This window comes from Limanda limanda, chromosome 5 (genome assembly GCF_963576545.1).
Source record: "Limanda limanda chromosome 5, fLimLim1.1, whole genome shotgun sequence".
In the NCBI taxonomy this organism is placed as follows: Eukaryota; Metazoa; Chordata; class Actinopteri; order Pleuronectiformes; family Pleuronectidae; genus Limanda; species Limanda limanda.
The window spans coordinates 10,789,237-10,811,057 of record NC_083640.1 but is presented as its reverse complement, the minus strand read 5'-3'; the positions used below and the strand labels follow the sequence as shown (position 1 = coordinate 10,811,057).

The 21,821-nt window shown below is 42.2% G+C and overlaps 2 protein-coding genes across 2 annotated transcripts in view; both read right to left on the bottom strand.

Moving 5' to 3' along the window:
- The window catches only part of LOC133001960 (GDNF family receptor alpha-2-like), a 52,852-nt gene extending 44,318 nt beyond the window's left edge, over positions 1 to 8,534 (bottom strand). Inside the window, exons 1-2 of the mRNA XM_061071684.1 lie at positions 7,908 to 8,534; positions 6,373 to 6,717 (exon numbers count right to left, since the gene is read on the bottom strand). Coding sequence (XP_060927667.1) covers positions 6,373 to 6,717; positions 7,908 to 7,959 — 397 coding nt within the window. The 5' untranslated portion in view covers positions 7,960 to 8,534. The remainder of the gene's footprint in view (positions 1 to 6,372; positions 6,718 to 7,907) is intronic.
- Positions 8,535 to 11,922: 3,388 nt separating this feature from the next.
- Positions 11,923 to 21,572, bottom strand: bco2l (beta-carotene 15, 15-dioxygenase 2, like). The gene is made up of 12 exons (XM_061072305.1): positions 21,497 to 21,572; positions 19,771 to 19,948; positions 18,882 to 19,093; positions 17,786 to 17,901; positions 17,554 to 17,656; positions 17,292 to 17,432; positions 15,510 to 15,670; positions 15,009 to 15,179; positions 13,908 to 14,045; positions 12,937 to 13,119; positions 12,650 to 12,760; positions 11,923 to 12,452 (listed from the first exon to the last, which is right to left on the bottom strand). Exons 1-12 carry the CDS (start codon positions 21,552 to 21,554, stop codon positions 12,336 to 12,338), a joined length of 1,689 nt encoding a protein of 562 aa, XP_060928288.1. The 5' UTR covers positions 21,555 to 21,572; the 3' UTR covers positions 11,923 to 12,335.
- Between the last annotated feature and the right edge of the window lie 249 nt (positions 21,573 to 21,821).

The following is a 21,821-nucleotide window of genomic DNA, read 5'->3' as shown; positions in this document are numbered from 1 at the left end:
TTCCAGAAGCTATTGGCAGGTCCCTTCCTCTGGTGATGAAGTAGCCACCTAGCGAGCGGCAGCCCGGGTCTCCAGCGCAGGGAGGGAGAGAGCAAGGAGGGAGAGAGCAGGGAGGGAGAGAGCAGGGAGGAGGCATTCAGCATTCAGGAGCCTGCCTCCCTCCTCCCCTGACATGCAGGGCAGGCAGGAAAAATATTCTGCTTATGACAGTGGATGGCTAAGGTAATGACCAGTGACTGCTTCTATTGCTCATAGTAATGATGGTTTCACCCAGGAATACTGTGTACCTTTGCACCCCCACCCCCCCTTCCACCTCGCTGAATTCTCTGCCCGTGACTCTCTCTTTCTCCCTCTCGCTCTTTCAATCTTTGGTTTCTCCGTGTCTCTCTTAAATTTTCTCACCCCTTCATCATTTGTCCGCCGGCCTGTCCCCACCTCCTGTCTCCTCTCAATTTCCCCTCTCGCTGCCCAAGTGTCTTCATGATGTGCGCGGCATTCTTACTCACTGTCTGATATATGTGTAATGTCCCATATAGGGCCAACTTGTGGCATTAGCACGAGGCCGTATTGAGAGGGTGACCTTTGTAATGCTGACATTCGTGAAAATGGAGTAAATAAATCATTCCACCAAATTTTCCGGTGTTCCCCTACATCGTTATGTCTCCTTTCACAATAAGCTGGTGTGGTCCACTAGTGGAGCTCGCCCTCTTCTTTCTCTCCACATTCAAAGTTGCCTCGGCTAATTAAACTGCTCTGAAAGGTCCTCACAAAAGATCTTCGATTCCTACTTTGCGACCGGGGGCTGCGGTTTCAAAGCTGGGGACATGAAATAATGTATGTGGTAGGTGTGGAAGTTATCGTTTAAATTGCCAATTCTGCTGCGAACCTGCTGGCTACAGCCACATGATGCCTGGGGCCCAATTGTGAGAGAGCCGTGCAGCAGCCAACATCTCTTTCTTAGTAATTAGTTCTTTTATAGATTCAAACTGCTTGACGTTATTGCCTCACACTGACACAGTCCTATTCAGAAACCACCCATTATCCATCAAGAACGGCTGCATTGAGGCATTGAATTCAGCTGCCATTTTCTGTTAGAAAACATAATTAACAGGTCACCATTAGTAGCATTACTGATAGCAGACAGACTGGCATTAAAACGCCCTTTATTCGTGGTTTTTAAGCTAAACAGGGCAGGCAATAGCCTGGAGGCAAGCCGCACCGTTAAACGGTAAAAGGAAGGAATTTGACCCTGCATCATGTACCTTCAGGGCGTGAGGCAGATTCACACTTAATAAAAATAATGGGTTTTGAAATTTAAAAGGCTTCAGAGACGAAGCTGTCACCACCTGCAGAAATGTGTGAAAATGCTCTTTAGCTGATATTTCGAGAAGACACCTCAAGTTACACTTGATGACGGCGCTGAGTCACGTTGTGGTCACCTGGAAGCTGTGTTATATCAAGAGTTGCTCTCAGGAGCAGGACACGGGTCCAGCACTGATGTAGTTGACGCTCCACATCTCAGAGTTTCAAGGGCCTCTCCGTCAGAGCATCTTATGGGGTTTTTGGTCCGACTTGGCTAAAGGTTGAACGATTAAGTTTTCGGTCTCCAGACAGACTCCACAGTTTATTTTCTAATAGCGATGACATTTCAAGTTATGAAGTCCGAAGGAGCAGTGAACTTCCACAAGAGTTGTTCATGTAGGAGAGTTTAGCACAGAGGTTGGAAGCCAATACATGATTGTTATTTACTGGGTGACTCTGAAGTTCAAAGCAATACAAAATGACACCAGTCATCGACATCACAACACCCACACTGTCTACACCACACACAAGTGATGCTTGGTTGGTGTGTTGCAGCATTGATCTACACACACCGTTTGTCCTTCATCATTTTGACCCATTGTTTGCTATCCAAATGTTTCTAATCATGTTAAATTGTTGTACAAACAATATTTTTGAAAAATAGAAACATTTGAACATTTCAATTTAAAAAGTTGCATTCTTTTCTGTTGCTAAATGACATGAAACTTAATAAAAAATAACTTAAGGAGGAAAAACTTTTTCATTACCTGAGATTTTTTGTTTTTACCTCAGTCCAATGCTTTGATTTTAGGTTGATTTTTGTTTGTTTGTTTGTTTTGTCAGCAAGATTATGCAAAAACTGCTCAATGGAGTTCCACAAAACTAGGTGAAATGTGGGTTGTGGACCAAGAAAGAACTCACAAACTTTTGGGGCAGGACCACAAGATATTTCATTTCAATTTCATTTTCTTTAGCTTTGCGATTCAGGATTCATTTTTTTATTATTATATATTTCATGGTTTTGTTAGTGACCAGAATAAAAATCCAGATTTAGTGAATTTAAATGTGGTTTTATAAAGGACTGTTAAGCCTTGGTATGTGCTATAGTCGAATGACTAAGTAGGCCACTCACCTGATGTTAAATACGATAAAAGTGAACTTGAGGTATATCAATAATTTTTTGTATTAGGATATATTAAAATTATCCATCTCAAACCTAAAAAACAGTTTCAAATCACAAATTACATAACAAAAGGTCATAATAACTAATGTGGCTTTCTTCAATTGTGTTAGCTTTTAATTGTAATAAAGAAGCAGCAAAGTATTTGAAGATGCCAAGGTCAATTTGAATGTGATTTTATTCACATCAATGAAAGCATTTAAAGCCTCAAATTCACCTGGTGAATATGTCTGATGTATTGTCATTTAGTTTTCATCTAATGAATGAAGACCTTTGAGATTAAACATGCAATAATGGGCACATTTAAAAATAAACTCGGTTTCAAGTGCAAATGTCTCAGGCTTTGTGTGATGTTCTGGAAGTGTCCCTGCTTCAACTCACACGTCAAATAATGTGTTGTTTGATTATTAAAAAGTCTCAATTGACACTTATTAACTCTGAGCCTGAATACATTTTTATTATGCATATTTCCCCTTTATATCTAATTCGGTTTAAAAGCAACGTCCTGCCCATGACACAATCTGAGTGGTGACACATTGTAAGTGATAGCCGTATCAACACTAAAAGCCACTGTGTACACAGAAAGGCACAGAGGGAAGCATTTGCAGAGGATGTTAGGACGCAGATATCGTAGAAGTTGCAATAAACAACACAAGGTTATAAACAACCAGTCATTTGTTGGCCCAACACAGTGAGTAGACCTTAAGCAACAAAACACACAACCAGCAGAAACCAGAAACTGTAAATGAGACGATATGCAACACATCCCCAGGAAGAGTCTCTCACATCTTTTTAAGTAAGTGAAATGACTTGTCTAAGTTCAAATACAAAGTAAGTCCATTAAATTGTTTTGAGTAAATGTTAAAATATTATATTTTCTAAAAGGGGGACAGGAACATTATATGATGAAAATATATATGATAAACATATCAATGCAAATTGAAGAACATATTTAGGTTACCAGGCATATTTGTATTGGTATTTGAATGCGTTTACCCAGTCTGAATGTCGGATCACACTTAAAATCTTCACCTTTTAATAAAAACTTTTATTAAAAACTGTTAGAGAGCTGTTAGATCCAGCAGCACTAACACAGGATGCGTATTCAGCCTTCTCTCGTCGATACAAATGGGGGGGGACAAGCGAACACGAACACCTGGACACCACAGCAGGTGTCCATAGATTTTATGTAAATAGGGTTAATTTTATTCTTCATTTTTACACCAGCACTTACATTTGGAAAATAAACATATCTGTTCCAAATATTGGTTAACAGTCGCCTTGATTACTAAGAAAATTAAATGAAACAAAAACACATCAGTCGAGCCCTCGTCCTGTCTTCTGTCTCTACAGTTTTGTAAAAGCAACGGATTCTTGCCAATTTTTACTCTGGTTTCTTTCGATAGATCTGTTTGTATGAATGGAATTTCTACATGATAAGCTTTAAAATTGCAAGTACCCTCTTTCCCAGTGTGGAAGATGCCCTAGTTTCCTCTAATGTGTCACTGCAATGCACATTCATGAGTTTGGGGTCAGAGCATCTGAGGAAGCACTGAATGCATGGGTGTGTTTGTTCTGCAGTTGATTTCATATACACACTGCGGAATTTCTTACTCCACCTTCAAAGATAAAACATTTACTCAACCTCAGCCAGACCATTAACTTATAAAAGATGTGAATACACATACTAACTAAGATATTGTAATAACCTTGCCTGAGGCAGTGGAGTATCAGTGTGTGGTTAGTGTAGGGCTGGTCTGGGAGCATTGTTTCATCAGCTTTCTCCTCACAGACGCGGTGGTTTAGCCCTCGAGCTTGCCGGCCCACTCCCTGCCCCTGGCCAACCTGGGTCAACGGAAACATACCAAGTTCTAGCCGGGGTGAAATTTCAGCCAATTTTTTTGGCTTTATATTGGTCTTAGGTTGCAGCGATATGTGCAAAGTGACTGACTATGTTTGTCTTCAGCCATCAGGCACACAGCACCCACTCCACGCTCATGTAGGAATCAAAAAGTCGACAGCCTTTCATCAGTGTTTATATTTCTCCATCGCCCACACCTGCATCCTTCATCTCTCCTCATTAACGTCAGTAAAATGAAACTCTCAAAGTTACGTTACAACTTAACAACTACATAGAGACCTTCCTGTTTTGTCAACAAATGATTTTTAAAGTGGTTTAGCACCGTTTCAAGAGGGTCTGCTGGGATTCAGCCCCCTGTGTTTGTTTCCCGAGATGGATGTTGTACATAGATTGTTTCCAGTTAACAAAAGCCTGCTTGACTGCACAATGGATCGTGATTAGATTAAAGCTGCACTGTAAGAGCTTTTCGTTTGTGTTAAAGTGGGTTTTATCTCCGAGGGTGACAGAGCCAAATACGGGACACTGCTGAGATGCATTCTTTGCAAAGTAACACAAGCTCTGTGAAGGGCACACTGCAGGCACCGGAGGTCTCCATCCTTAATGGCCGGACAACTTACACGACGAATCTCAATAAAGAAAACACAGAGAGTGATGCGGCGATGTGAGCAGGAAAGGTGAGGGAGAGGCTTAGACGGAAAACAGACGGATCATTACAAAGGAAGAAAGTCAGTAAAGGAGAGGAAGACAGGATAGGAGACGGCAGGCCTGCGGAGCATCCATGTCATTACATTTCCCTTGAACTCATGTCAGGGACCCTCTGCTGCCATCAGTCTGATGAAGCGTAGCTGGTGCTATGAGCAGTCGGCCCGGCAAATCACTTCATGGATCACAACACAAAAGCCCGGAACGATCAGAGCTCAGAGACTTTGCAACGCTCCCACCACCGCCCCACGTGTCAAAACAGCTGAGTACATTATGTCCTCCATGTTTACACGGCGTGACACCGGAGTCACGGAGGGTTTGGCCGGCATTGAGAAATGTCGCTCTGGGGTTAAGGTCCCTCCTTTAACCTGATCTCAAAAGGCGAAGCATCTCCAGCAGCTCTGATCCGGTAAGATTTGTCTTAACATGAAACACTGTGTGCTTTTCACCCTTAAGGATGCAAACAAAAGTAATGACGGTCCAGCCGGACGCTTTATGCTTTCTGAATGTAGCGCCGCGTAAAAACCAGAAGGTTCCAACGTTACAACAAGAGTGCTATTTTATGTCCTGTGTAAGTGGACACATAAAGGGCACTGAGCTATACGATTATAACCTAATTACATGGTAATATGGAACACTTTAGGTGAAAACCAATAAGTCTACCATAACAGGTCTACCTAATGTAATCCTATTATAGCTCCATTACCTTCAAGAGGCTGAGCAAAGTGGGAAAGCATATATTTTTCATCAGGGGCTTCTGGGCATCACTATAAGAAGGCATCAGGGAATAAGTCCTCACCAGTGGGTGTTGTGCGTGTGTCTTTCTTGTCTTTGCTCCGTAGGTGCTCTGGTACTTGAGATTAGAGGAGTCATTTGGAATAGATTTCTGTAACCTGGCAGATTGAGACATTAATATCAACGGAGGTATGTTGCACTTGTACAGCCACATAACATTTCCTGCACCAGTGAACACGCCTCTCGTCGCACACGTCATGTTGTACGTGACCATGAGGCTCAGGTAGGGCTCTGCAATGCATACGCAGTTATAACACCAGTGAATGTGACGTGAGCTGAATTCACAAAAAGGGAACGCACTTTAATGGAAATGACACCAAAGACCTGCAGTCTTCACAATCAGCTGCCTGGTAAAAAAAAAAAAAAAAGACTTGAAAAAGCGGCTGCTAATTTCCCATGAATACATTTTCAGTTTTACAAAGAAATCGTGTCACTTTAAAGATGTGTCATTATAAAACAGGTCCTGGCATTTCCACGCAGCTCATTGTGATGTGAATGTTGTGAGGTACACTGAATCACAAAGTCCTCCTACCTTCGGTGAGTCCCATGTGGATGGTCCAGTAGTTCTGCAGACACTGCAGCTCCTTCTTCATGCCCCTTTTGCAGCGGCAGTCGTACAGAGGACTGACCAGCAGCACTTCCAAGGCGGCCTGGCACTCCCTGTTGTTGTCCAGCATGGCTTCCTTCTCCTTGCCCACGAGGCACTGGCGCATCACCCGATAGCGGGAGCTGCAGTACGGATTCTGGTTGCACATGTCACTGGCCTGGATGCAGTCCACCCATTCTGGCTGAGTGCCGGGCCCAGCAGACCCTGGAGCACTGGTGCCCAGGGCCACGGACAGAGCTGAGGGGCCTTCCCACGAACTGGCCTCCTCATCTAGGTGAAGACAGGGAGAGAAAAGGGGGGGTGACAAGATAAAGGGGGCTCAGAATCTGTAAATTAATGTAAGGGGATTTTGGGTGATTCACTGTAACATATCCTATATCATTTACTTGATTTCATTCATGAAACCGGTTGGATGAGGGGCCTATAAATAGGTTTGATGGCCTGTGCATGCCCGAGCATCTCTGACATTCAGTTACATTCTTGCAGATTCCCATTAGTCTTAGACATGTCAACATGGGGTCTTGTTATATCTTGTCTATGTTATATTCAGTGACTGACCTGTGTCTACCTGTAACCCGCTCACTTTAAAGCCGCTGTATCAGACTACACTGCACCTCGCACATTGGTTTGAGAATGATTCAGTCATTATCTCAAGACCCTTAATTCACACCCAGCAAACAGGGATCCACAGAGCACAGACACAGATGCTGGTGTTTGACATGAGTCAAGATTCAAACGCACCTTCGCACAAAAAAACCCACCAAAGTACAGAGGGTTCTGGTGGAATGACAAGAGAGACCCCTCGTGGTGATGCTTAGCATTGAGCTCGGAGGAGAGGAGGCGATACTGCATCAGTATCTGACAGCAACGGGTGAGGGAAGAGTGACATGAAGTTAACAGCGGATTTATTTTATCAGTCAGGTGATTTATAATGGGAGCCCTGGCGTTCGTGAAGGAGGAAATTGATCCTGATAATCGCGATGATGGTGATAATGGCAATGATGGTTTTTTCTTATATTCAATCACAAGTGTCTAAATAAAAATTTCAAATATATTTTCCATTTATTTAAAGCTGTTTTCTGCTGTTGTAAAAAATAAATAAAAAAACAGTATATTTATGTCATGTAAACTGTGGCTGTTTAACAGACCCAGCAGAAGTGATCACACAGACCAAGTTCAGTGTGCAGCTATGGTTGACAATTACTCATAATCTAATTAAACCATCCGAGGATAACATGAACACCCATCAGCATTTTTCTGAGCGTAAAAGCCTCTTCTTCTATTTTTTTTTAAAAACCACACACGGAATAACCTTGTGCCCTCAAACAACTCCAGCTTGACAAGTGCAAACACACCACAAAAATGCTCCCTGGGAATAATTACTGCTGTTAGAATTTAGATCTATGAGCCACAGAATTGCACGCTGTTGTATAAGCGACGTGTTAATTCTCACTTCTCACCTAAGAGCAGCAGAGAGATGTAGACGCACATCCACACAGGGACAGACTTCATATCGGCAGGAATGAGGAGTTGGGCTCCAAATCTGGGAGACAAATATTTCCACCTTGGGAGAAGGTTAATTCCACTCTTCAGCTCCTTCACCCGAATGTAGGATTAAATGAGGTGGGAGAAGTCAGTATCCTCGTTCAACTTCAAATTAAAGACCTCCAGAAAAAAAAATCCTTGCCTCCTCCAATAATAATAATAATCCACAATTCTTTTTTTTGTTTTTAGTAACACGACGCACACAAAATGCTCCTTATTTTGCGGCGAGGGGTGAGGGGGGATCTATCAATCTACAGTCAATCAATCCATGAGAGCAGCTTCTCGGGGTCCGTCTGCGCTCCGGTCATTACGCCAAACTACTGAGACTTGATCTCTCCGCATCCTCTGCGCGCTCCGGCTGCCCTGTGGAGACGATCTGTGCGTAAAACATCCCTCGAACCGGCGCGGAAACGGTGTCTCAGCGACGCAGGAATCTGGAGGAACTCATCTGGAAGTGCAACAAACCCGAGGACTCTCGCTCTGGCTCCCTCAAGGACGGAGAGAGAAGAAGCTGTGCGGTGCGCTCCTCTGGAGGGAGTGAACGCTTCTTACGCACTGACTGCATGCGTGTCGAGGCATCGCAGCACTTTATAAAGCGGAGTTTGTGGGAGCCAGCAGAGGGCGCTGCTGCAGATGGGGGCTTCTCATTGGAGAGCCATGTCTCTATGATAAATGCTGCTGTATAGAGATTACCTCCATAGTCATGTCATTTTTCCTGTTGGGAGCCAGGGAGGGGAAGATGCACCTGTGGTCCTGAGGAATGAAATTGTGGTGACCTGTATTTCCTCCTTCAGTTGCTATGTAGGAATTCGCGTGAAAGCCTAAACAATTTCTGTGCTTCATGTTGAATATGTCCTCCACACACCATCACTCCCTCTTTCATAAGGTGGTCTGCCTCAGAATGCACGTGTAGGAAGGAGCATGCCACAAACGCAACACAGCACGAGAAGAAATAATAAGTGTGTTGCTGACTTGCACTCGTCGCATGAATATCCGGTCATCCAGCAAATAGTGGATCCTCTCATCAAGTATTTCGAAAGGCCCCTGGGCCAATTAATTTTTGGCCGACTTCATTCCAACAACCCATAGAAATGTGTTTTTAAAGGGGCAGGGTTCAAAGGTGGCCTCAACGATGATGAGGAAAATGTCATCGTTCATTTCAGCGATATCCCAGCGCCTCACACAACATCTGCTTCCTGTAATTGAAAGAATGATTCAAAAAAAGAAATGGACACAATGTCTCGCATTATATTTGCGTTTGCTGGAAATCAGCCCACAACCCACAGAATCTGCCATTTTTCAAAGTGGCTTCACATTAAACAAAATGACTTTGTTGTGCATCGCTGCTTAAAAAAGGGCCCGGAATGTCATAAATCTTCACAAATCTTGAAAACAAAGTCTCTATTTAGAGGCGGTGACAGTGACAAACTGCGAGTCCACTGGCTCATAATGATGTTTGACTGTCAGCCCAGGCTTCCATCCAAGAGGGAGAAGCGCTCGCTCTTATAATGGCAAAAATCTGCCTCATTCTGCCTCTATTGGCCTGGGCTTATTCTCGTCTCCCCCCAGAGTTTGAAGCCGCTGTCATTATTAGGGCACTGAAATGCATCATCCACCGCAAATGTATTTGTCCAGCATTAATGCGGCGGTGGCAGATACATCCCAGTCTTTAAACACAAGTGTGTATTCCAACGCAGAATTACATCCTTCTGCCTTTTCAAGCAATGATTTTCAATACCAGACTAATTTTCATCTTTTATTTTAGGACATAACAATGAAGGCGTTAAGGGATTCAAAGTAATCATTCACTGAAGAGCTGTTGCATAAACTTTATGTGTTTTACAACCACCTGAGCAGCAGGCTCAGGAGGAAGGAATTTGTAATAACACCAGAAGGAATTAAATCAAGACAGAAACAGAAGCTTCAAATTCGGATAATAAAGCAGCTAAATTTGCATTGTGATTTTCTTTCTCTAATAGTGCAATGTGGGTAAATCCTCTCCTGACATTAGTTTAGCTTGAGCCTGTGTGGTCCACGGTGGGACTTTATTCTTGTTGACATTGCACGATTCACCCCCTCCAAGGGTCTTTTAATTGCTCCATTCTGACTTCATGAAGCATTTGCAGTGTTTTGCATGTACAATTAAGAGAGAGGCCCACAGAGAGCCGAACGCACGTGCACGGCTCCCCGCTCACACACTGCTCACATAAATCAACATATACTTATGTGCACAGGGGAGAGGGAAGCGCTCGCGGACACGCTCATGCAGATGCACATAATCTGTATGTCAGATAACTGTGCTCCCACAAGATGGCTCAAGACCGTGAAGATAGGGAGTGACAAATCTGGGTATGGGAGACATTGTTCCCACTATTGAGGGAAATCAGCGCGTGCCTCTTAGAAGTGTGTCTAATATGGTGAATATAGATGATATCATTATGAATTCATGGGATATGAAATAATGATACAACAGTCAAAGTTAAGGCTCGGCACAATAACTTGTTCTTATTAAGCCAGCGGGGGGGTTGGAATGTGAGCTCATGCTTACTCTCAGGTGTCAAATAAGAGCGGAGACAGTCTGGAACTGTCACCTTGAAAGCAGGGCAGACAAACCCGCATACAAATGCTGTGACGCACAAGTTTATTTGTGTTACAGTGTGTACAGATAGATTCCTGCAGCTACTGTGTTTGGCCATCAGTCAAACTCGTCTCAGGTGAATGCAGGAACACGAGTCTCCAGAGTGTGAACTATCTGAGGAAGCACCTTGATTCTAATGCTTCCAATAGCACTTTGGATTTAAAAGGGAGCAGGCCAACACTGATAAGCCGCTGCTCTGCAAACATACAATTTATCACGAGATTTTCCTGAGGGCAAAGGTCGCTGTATCTTTCTCTGCTGGTCATGCCTGTTCGAGAGGGTGCTAATGAACTTGCACATAAAATATATGCTTGCACACACATACAACCACACACACACACACTCACAGAGAGGTTAAGCGTGACTGATTAGATTAGGAATTATGGGCTAATTAATGTGTATCTTGGGAGACCTGTGCAGCATGCTTAATAAGACACACAGGTTCAGATGAGTAGAGAACATGACAAAAAACACAAGTGTTGCTAATTCCCAGTATAAGATTAATGTAAACTGTACACTAGGATAGCTCCATTACCTCCTTGTTGATTCAGTTCAGCGTAATAAGAGGAGCTAATGATAAAACCCCGGTCTGTGTCTCATAAATTATTGAAGGTTGGGACTCTGCAAAACATCTGCAAAACTTTTCCCCACTGTAACTCTTCTTTAAAAGTAAAATTGTAAACATTGAAGAGGGGCAAGGAAGTATATGGATCATAATATATCGGAAACCTCACAGCTGTAGTGTGTGTATAAGGTGCAGGGCCCAGTCAGTACAAATCCAATGTGAGAAGGAAATCAGCTGATGAAATAAGCATCAGTAAAGTCAATTGTGGAGACGATGGAGTGACAAGTTCAGCTGGAGGCTACTTCGCATTCTGGGTGAGGCCGTGTGTCATATTCAGCACTGCTCTGTTTAGGCTCACACTTTAACACAATGAAACAAGTTGTTTCCCTTCACAGACCAGCTCCGATGTGTCATTACTTATGTGTGTGTGTCCACTTTGTTTTGGGTTGTTTTGAGCGGATAAAAAAAAGAAAAACACAACACCACATTTCTGATGTGACCTCTGCCAGACTTTCTGGTGGCTATCGACCAGCAGATCCATTTGTTTTCCAGGCATTACAGACGTTGTCCATTTCTATCACATTACTTTGACAGAAATTGAATTTCCTCTGATGCATTTTTATGTATCCTAAGTGCTGCTCTGTCCTCGCTGGGAGTATAGCGTTTCCAGCGGCGTGATGATGCAAAAACACTTTGGGTTTAAAGAGGAAAGAAAAAGAGAAATGGGTTTTATTTTAATGTTTGTATTGATTTCCATGTTTCTTTTTTCTCTAAATGTTTTCCACATTAAGCATTGGTCCTTTGAAGCAACATTTGGGTCTAAAGACTGTTTCAAAATCGTACACATAAGATGACTGTAGATGCCATGCTGGACTTTCTGGCTTGTTAGTCTCCAGAAGATTGCCGACTGTAATGGCAGCACAGTGAGGATCATGCAGCTCCTTCTATCAGGGAGGCACAAACAAATAGAATGAACCTGCAGTCTTTTTCCTTCCCAGCTCTTTTCTGCTTTTTACAGTTCAGGGGGTTTCTTTTTACAGGCAGTGGCTTCAACAGAGATATTTTCTATTCCGTGGATAAAGTGGTCGGTCACTGCCTCAGTTTCAGCAATTTGCCCCAGAGTTGCAAACAGTATCTTATCTAGCCCATCTCATTAAACACGCCATGGGTCCCGTATGGGATATTGACGGGGACCTCGGCTCTGCCCAGCTCGGTGAAGGTCTTGGCATCGAGGACGAGGAGGAAACTGCTTTTCTCCTGGAAACAGAGAAGATTAAAAAATGTAAGAAAGGTCACGGACCACCTTCCTCACAATAATGATGGTGAAAGTATTGAACTTTGTCTCCGTGTCAGACACAATACAACGTCTGTATTAGAGTAATGTTGTCACTGCTGGAGTTTATAACGTATTCTGCTTCACTTCTAGGTTTTTGTTGTCGTTGTTGTTAACTTACTTCTCTGGGTGTGATGATGACTGACATAACCACTCCATCATCTTCCTCAGTTGCATTGGGCGAAGCCACAAAGACAGGCTCAGACGGGAACAAGCCGGGATGACGCCACACCTAGACAGGAAAGATTACATAGACATCTCCCTTTTTACTTTGAGCTGTTTCATGTTAGAAAGCGACTCCCAACCTATTGCCCCCACTCAGTGATAGAGAAAACAGGGGTAGAAATAACTTTGATGTGATAATACTCTACTCAGTTAACAATAAGAAGTCTTTGAGCGATAGCGAACCTTAAGCTCCTTGGTGTGGACATCCATCTTAAGCAGGGAGTCGCTGAAGACGTGCCCGAAGCCGCAGGAGTAGAAGTAGCGGTAGGGTCGGCCGTTGTAGCGGTCGTAGTTGATCTGAGGGAACTCGAGGCCACCGTACTTCAGCAGCTGGTCATCGTAAAGCTCTTCGTGGGTCATGAAGACCTGGAGGGTCATGTGAAAAATCAGGATTTTACTTTTCCATATAACTTATATTTTAGCCTCATAGGCTGTTGAATGGCAGTTGTTCGGCCACATGGTGGACTGTAACCCTGACATTTGTATCTATGGTGACCGACACATGAATACAAGATCCACAACACGACTGCAAAAGACACGCAACGGAAACCAGCCACAATGGAATTGAGCCGCCAATGGCAATGAAACTACAGCAGCCAGCCAGGTGAGCCGACATTTGTAAAAACCTGGACAAGCCATCTGCCACTTCAAAATTGAAGCTTGAGTAGTTAAGGTGTTTAGATTGGAATGCACCTGTACCATGACACCTCAAATTGCCATTTTAGGCAGTGGCTACCTTTACCAGATTTCAGGAATGACGGTTCACTGGAAGTTTCCCACGGTAAGTAACTCTACTCATCTCATTACCAACATCCTTTGCCGCTCACTTCCATTTGTATTTCCTTTTAGTGGCTTTAGTAGCTGTGACATGGCTGAAGTCATGTGGTCACTTCTGCATTTGTGTTGTGGCTTTTCAAGTTGTGTTTCTGTCAATGGGCTTGTGTGAGACGTCTCGGCCAAGTCATGAAATTAGAATCTGGCAGGAAGTACCTTCAGTGTCTCATCATGCTGGATAATTACAGTGTGCGGAAGTGAAACCTTATTCATAATGATTACAGGCCTCATTCATTCCATGATTCCAGGAACACCAAAAATAGTAATGCACAGTTAAACATGATTCATCATATCTACTGTATGTACATGTTAAATCCCACCTCTCCTGGTTTCGTCTTCTTCGCTGTGGCTTTATAGAAATGCAGAGTGACAAGGTTTTGGTCCAGAGGAGTTTTTTCATCCACGTTCAGCGGCAGGATGTATCTCCTCGGAAGGTTTCTGCACAGCGAGTTGTAAAACTGCCAAAAGAAATCAGAGAGCCATGAAAAATTTGCAAACGCGGCTCCCTTGCTGAACCTCAGGATATAAAATACTGACACAAAATCATGTTTTAACACGGCGGTAATATTGTTTGGAGGCTTTTTTGTGTTATTTGGGGATAACTGTGCTTTGATTGAAGTAATGCACTGCAACATGTTGGAAATCACAGAGACTTCAAAAGCTTGTTGCTTTATCACAAACTTACTAGTTTAATGGTTTATGACAATTGGTTTATCTCTGCGTAAGAGACAGACTTTCATAAAAATATATAAATGACGACAGTGAGGGGGGGGGGTGACCTGTGAGAGAAAAGTGAGTGTGTGTTGACCATTGTGGCCCTGAGAGCACAACTCACTACAAATTAAGTAAACACTTGCAAATATACACAACACATGCAAATAGAGGAAGCATCATTTTGTTGTGTTGTGAGTATTTGGGTTGAGTGTTTGGTTGTGAGTATTTGGATGTCTTGTTTCGTGAGTATTTGGTTGTATTGTTTCATCAGTATTTGGTTGTGTTGTGAGTATTTAGTTGTATTGTTTTGTGAGTATTTGGTGGTAATGTTTCATGAGTATTTAGTTGTATTTAACGTAGGTATTTGTTTGTGTTGTGGGTATTTTCATAATTATGTTTTTGTTTTTTGTTTGTGATGTGAGTATTTGGTTTTGTTATGAGTATTTGGGTGTGTTGTCAGTATTTGTTCTTGTGGTGAATATTTGGTTGTGTTTTAAATATTTTTTTGTCTTATGATTATCAGGTTGTATTGCAAGTACTTGGTTGTATTGCTTTGGGCCGATTTGGTTGTGCTCTGAGTATTTTCAGGGCATGTGTCGTCAGATTGATGAAGATGTTTTCTCCATTTGCACGTGTTGTGTCTATTTGCACGTGAATTCTCAGGGCAACTGTAATTGACACATAATTCTCAGTCACACCGCGTTTACCTTGTCCATCTCCTCTCCCGATTTGTTGCGGAGGTTCTCCAGCGTGAAGTCTCCAATGACATCACCATCATCCCCACAGCACATGTCCATAACCAAGAAGCCGTTTTCCTCATAAGCATTGATCTGATGCAGTGTGAACATGGGTGCTGCAGAGTACCTCACTTCACTCTCCTGTTGGAACAGTCAGGACACAGAATCACAATATATTAACGAAATAATAAGTAAGGTTTACAAATGCTTTTTGAAACACAAGGAGGAACCATTTAGGTACCATTTAGGTACCTGTTGTACCTTCACATATTACAAGGAATTTATTTGATGCTTAATGGGTATTCTGCGTAATGAGATGAGAAAATTGAGAAAAGAATGTACGGCATCAGAGTTTATAAAAACAAATCATGGAAAAATCTTAACCATGCACGAATAGATTAGCTCACATCTTGCTTGATGTGTGCAATTCCTAAACGTGCATGACTGTGCAGGCGAGTAGCTTTAACCCACCTCGCCAGTGTGTCTGTCGACCAGGTGGAAGATGGTGTTATACTTAGGCTCCCAGGTCATGACTTTATGAAAGCTCTTCCCCTGGATTTTGTACAGCATGAACTTCAGCAGGTCTAACTTGATCGGCTGCTCGATGAACACGATGTAGTTCTCCGACATGACTGGCGAAGGAGAAATGAAAGAGAAGAAGCCAGCATTAAAAATTGCACTCGACTGACATCCCTTGCTCAGCATGTTTTCATTACATTTCATCATACATCATCAATCACTCTCGAACTCCTTATATCTCCAGCGTCATGGTGGGATACAACATTTAGATTTGGTGAGTGTGTAAGGCGTTTGTGCAGCGCTGCAGTCTGTGGTGCCGTGTACAACTCTACAATGTTCCATCAATTGTGAGATTTCTTGGTGCCTGACAGTCTGGCAGTGCGAGGGTGGTCTGCAGGAAATGTAGATCAAGATGTAATCATGGCACTGGTGCAGTAGAAAAAAAAAAAAATGGAGCAACGTGGCATTGGATCAGTCAGAGCGATGAAGTCGTTCTCCCATTAGCTGCATCCCTTTAATGTTTCATTGTGCAACACACTGCTTGGACTTCAGCTGATTGTTAAAATCCGGTCATATTTGTACAGTTTTGACCATCATAACCTTATCCACATTCTTACTCTGCAGCTCAACCTCCAGATTAGGTGATTCAGATTTTGATACTGTTGACTGTATTATGATCGTATAATTATGCATTCGTTTATTAGGATGATTTGTTCTCCCAGCAGAAGTCTGTTCTGAGAGCTACTTCACAAAGGGTTTCCGCTGGGTCTTAAAAAGTCAACAATTCACAATTAGGGAGGATTTTTATGAAAGTTAATTTAATGCTACCTCTGTTGCACTTATGATTCAGGATATTTTTAGGGGAAACATCATACTTTGTGATGTCTTCGTGTGTCGTAGGTCTTTCTCTGCAATACTGACTTTAACCTGTCGTTATAACATTACAAACAAGACCAATGTGGAACTGATAACTGCTGGAAAACACCCCAGGCAGAATTCATCTCGGTGCACTCAGCTAGGCTTTGACAAAGACGATGGATACAGACTGTCTGCCTGTAGTTTGAGAGATAACGTTGTGTTTCGAGGGTAATTCTCTACTTGGCTACTTCAGCTTATCTTCAATTATGCGAATGTAAATTCAAATATGAGGAATTATTCCTTCATGTCTGTTGTACTTGACATAGGTCCTACATTTCATTCATTATGCTCTTGAAAAGTCCTAAAATTGACTTGATGTAACCTGCTGAGACCCTGAGCAGAGTTTTTTGGGCCAAATCAATCATTATTACCTGCTACATTAGATTTAAGTGTCGCTGACTGAATATTAGACATATGATTTATAACACTTAAGCATAGCTTATAGAAATAAAATCCTCATGATCATAAAAACACAATTTGACAAATAATGTGTATGTCGGTAACAGTGTGAGTGTGAGTAAGTGCGTGTGAGTCAGCGGCAGAGAGAGATAGTGAGAGCTGAACTGAAAGACAAAGGAACTGTGATTGACAAAGAGAAGCAGGACAAGACTAGAATTCAAATGAGTAATTAATAAGAGCATGGGAAAAAAAGAAAAAGAAGCACTGTGATGCTCTCATTCAGTGAAGTAGACTCATCCTGCCAATGCAGACCATCAAAATTCTCGGATTTCATTAATTCCACTTTAGTATACATCCAGCATACAGACAACTTAAAGAAGGTGTGGCCTATTTGTTATGCTGCTGAGTGTATCTCACCAAAGCTATGATAATAGGAAGGTTTCCTGGGTTCAGCTGCTCGGATGGAGCAGATCACTTTGGCTCCGCTCAGGTCCGCAGAGTCCTCCGATGCTACCTTGTCGTCAGGAGGAGGCACACGGATGATGTTGTAGAAGAAACCTGGAAAGTAAACATTGTACAGTATGTGTGATGGTGGATAACATAAGGATATGGACATAAATATATAAAACATATAGGTCTTTGGTTAGTAGCGAGTGAGTACGGAGGGAGAGAGGGTTACCGCTTTTGCCGTAGGAGTTGCCCATGTTGTACGTGGCCCCATCTTGGTCATAGTGTGGATGAGCTGTAGCTGAGTTGACGGCAATGTATTGAGTCCAGTCCACCTTAAATGCAGAGCATCAGCATCAGCTTTGTCGTCCTAACAGTCAGCCATCTTCCTCGTCTTTACCCATCGACTCTTCGTCAGCATGAGCATTCAAAAAGAGACTTTTGTATGTGATGCACGGACTGACCTTCTCCTTTGTCTCCAGACTCTGTGGATCTACTCGCCGCATGTAGTTGGTTTCTGTGCTGACATAATAGTCTCCCTTGTACTTGACAAAGTTCACACTGGCGTTATCTGTGGCCTCTGTTCACACATACAGACGTCAGGAAGATATGAAGTCAGGAAGATATGAAATATGGCACTTTAGCAAAAATTCATAGTTCGCACAGCAGTCATCAGTGAATTATACTCTTACACCAATTTTTTCAGATTGCACTTCGTCTCGCACGCATACACACACAGACACGTGTCTCTATGACTTCAGAGGACATTACATTGACTAACATTGATTTTCTTGAGACTTACTCTAACCTTAATCTAAGTTAGTACTTTACCTTTACTTTAACTAAACTTATCCCAACTTAAAGGTTCAGTGCGTAGAATTTAGTGACATCTACTGGTGAAGTTGCATGTTGCAGCTGAAAACCTCTCACCTCACCCTCCCTTTCGAAACATGAAGGAGAACCTGTGGTAGCCTTCAGTTGTCATAAAAACATTAAGGGTGATTAGTTTGTTTGTCTGGGCTACTGTAATAAAAACATGGTGGCCTATGTAGAGAGGACCCAATCCTGATGTAAATATAAATTATATAAATATAAAGGGCGAATTCTAGTGTAAAGAAAACAACAATGTGTACAATTTAGATGAAACACACTAGTGCAAACATCTCTAGGATTATTGTATATTCAACTTCTGCCAATAGATCCCTTTCGCCTAATTTTTCACATAGGATTTTATTTTCACACAATAAAATCCTATTTTAACCTGTACCTAACCTTAACATAAGCTTAACTTAGAAACACGTCTTTACCTTAAAATGTAATGATTTGATGTAATGGGAACTTCCTTTTTGTCCCCATAAGGAAGACAAGTCCCCACAACAACTTGATCTCACACATACAAACACACACACACAAATATATTGTTCCTTTTACCTTGGAAGGAAACACATTATAATGAAACATCAGCTTTCATTAGGCTACAGCAGCGATACGCAATGCAGCTAGTCAAGGACAGTACTAAAACAAAAGGCAATATACAATATGTAAAGAAGTCAGACATACTGGGAGCCTGAAAGCGTGAAAAGAAGCGAGCGAAGATGTTCTTGCAGGGATCAGGCATCGCCACAGTGCCGAACTCTGACACCACAATGCGGTTCTTCTCTGAGTTTTTGACATATGAGTCACTTTGCAGGAAGCGGCTGCTGTATGTGACACTGCCCTCGCAGATGTGGAATCGGTGCATCATGGCCATGCCATCAAACCAGTGGGTGTAACTAAGAGGAAAAACAAAAATAACTGAAATTCCAAACAAGGTATTTGTGTACAAAAAAATTGAGAGAACGATGGGAGCAGCGTGAGACACAGAAATACTTGTTATGAGGGAATTAATTCTTCGTTAAACACAGAGAGGGAATAAATCTTAACATCATTATAATCTTGAGAAGAATAATTTGTCATGGGGGATGGGTAAAAAGCTTGCGTGGCTCAATAACTGACAGCTTACACCACTTAAATATGAACACTGCCTCTGCAGATAAATCACAGTTTCCCTCAAATGTAAAATCTTGAATACTTTTGTTAATGTCAGTTTAAAGATGAAGATTGAGATCACAGGTCATAGTGGTGGCATTTGTTTAGGGGACTGTTATACATAGGTGTGTGACCGTTGGTGTCCACTCCTTGCCATTAGGTTTAACAATGATGTTCAAGGTGATTTTTTTCCATATAATTTCTATTCTTATTGTCCTGCGTTCCGGTTTGTATATTTGTATTGTTTGAACATGCTTGTGTTCAGGTCAAGAGCAAGTTTGAGCCCTGTTCTTCTGTGTGGTACTTCCTCTATTAACAGATCAAGTTTGACCTTTCTGTAAGCTATCATGCCAGTAAAGCTCAGTGACCCTATCTAACTTTATTCAACTTTGTTTAACTTTTAATGGTGTTCCTCAAATACCTGTCTTTCCCAAATTCAAACTTCCCAGGACCATTTCTCAAGAAGCTCCCGTTGATCCACGTTGGAATAGTTCCCCTGATGGTGGTGGGGATGGGATCGGGCGTTTCTTCCACAGAACGCACGAGAGGAGCCACGCTCTCCAGCCCGTTGGCCTGCGGGCATCGCTGCCTGCTGGGTACTGAGGAGAGAAAATAGTGAAAACAAGTGAATCAGCAGCTGAACTTTGGCCCTACGACTCCACACCTTGCCTTACTTTCCCACCATTTCTCTCTATCTCCATTTGTTTTGTGTATCTATGGGTGTGTGTGTGTGTGTGTGTGTGTGTTTGTGTGTGTGAACCATTTAGAACTCTTTAACTTTGAATGAGTGTGAGCAAGGATGTGATTTCCTTTTCTCTAAATCTGCTAAATGCAGACTTATTATAGTGTTTTGAACAAATGGTGAATCACAATTTCACACCTTCTGCTATGGCCCTTCACACCTCCGTCTTTGTGTTGTCAGCTATTAACGCTCAAACTGAACAATCAAACTTCACAAGTGATAAACAGCATGCCTCCTGTTAATGGTAATGTGAAATCATGGCTCTCGGGGGTCATGCGCTTCGAATGACACCCGCACCACCTTCTGTCTTATCTGTTATCCAATAACCAGCTCTCTTTCATTACCTCATATGTCATACATAATGGAGATTGTAAAATATATATGAGCTTTACGTGATTAGCAGAAGCAAATCAGCACAGCGCCCCATGCTAAGCTCAAGCTACTACATAAGAGTTTTTCTGACTGCGTAAACTGTTATTGCAACCAATCAGCGGAGCCAGAATTTTGTTCATTCCCACGACTCGAGTACAACAGACAATAAAAACCAGAATGTGCAATTGAGAGATAACCGCAACCGGCTTTAACAATCTCTTACAATGTTGACTTTGTGAGTTTTGATTCTGATTACTGCAGCATTACAAATGAAGCCTGAATGTAGGCTGTCAATTATTTTTGCCGGGGTGGGGGTTCATGTAGTTATCTTGACAAAATTGAGTCTCGTGAAAACCAAACAGAGACACTGATGAGCCCCAAACTGCTGTGGGTAATAGCTTCAGGTATTGATTTTTGTCTTTTTCTTTTGAAAAAACTATTGCAACAGAATTTATTTTTAGCTGTTATAGCTTTATCAACTCGTTTTGTTTGTGTCACCAACAGCATGTCAGTGTGCATGAAAATGATCTCGATAGAATTAGCTGTTATATTCCTGCACATTTTCTAATTTGTGTTCTTTTCATTTTTCCTGTGCAGGGACTTGACAGACACTTCTCTTCTTTGAGTTAACAGCGGAGATTGACTAAAAGCTGTTAATGAGACATTGTGTGTATTCTTACAGCTCAGGTTCAACATGAGACCTTGAAGCAGGAACAATAGAAAATGCCAACATGTCGCATTGTTAGTGCAGCTCAGATTGTGAAATGCAACAAAAACAATTATGACTAAAAGAAAAGCTGAAGAGACCACACTAATCGAAACACGCTTCTGTGTGTACACCTTTCTGTGTGGAACAACTGGATGCTAATGAATAGTCCCGTTTCCAAAAGGGGATTCAAAACACAAACATGCTACACTAAGGTTGGATCATTTTTATTTCTACAAATTGAAATGTTGATTCAAACAATCATGCCCTTTTCCAAAAATCAATAATAATTTCAAATAAAAAAATCTGAAAGTGGTGTGTACTCACTGTTGTGTGTCTGGGGCTCTGTGGTGTTGGACATGGTTCGTCGTTCTGCAGATTCCATCAGACAAATGCTGAGGATTTATACAAGCCCTGAAGGAAAACTTTGAACCTTTGGACCCTCTCCAGGTTGAGCAAGTTACGTCAGACACTAAACACGATGGTGCATTGTTGACTATGACTCAATCACATACAATGCCCAACCACTGCACAACCAACGGTCATTAAACTCTTCAAAGCACTGGAGGTCAGTCAAACCTTTGCCATAAATGTCATTGCTTGTTGGGTCATCTTACACATTCTGTGCATCAATGCTGATAATACCTTGGAT

Bases quoted from the DNA above. Each gene is read 5' to 3' on its own strand.
- bco2l (XM_061072305.1), bottom strand. From the start codon at position 21,554: ATGGAATCTGCAGAACGACGAACCATGTCCAACACCACAGAGCCCCAG. The intron at 15,180-15,509 runs GTGGGTTAAAGC...CTGTTCCAACAG, and splicing joins TCGACAGACACACTGGCGAG to GAGAGTGAAGTGAGGTACTC. The intron at 12,761-12,936 runs GTTCGCTATCGC...TTTCCTGTCTAG, and splicing joins TCCACACCAAGGAGCTTAAG to GTGTGGCGTCATCCCGGCTT.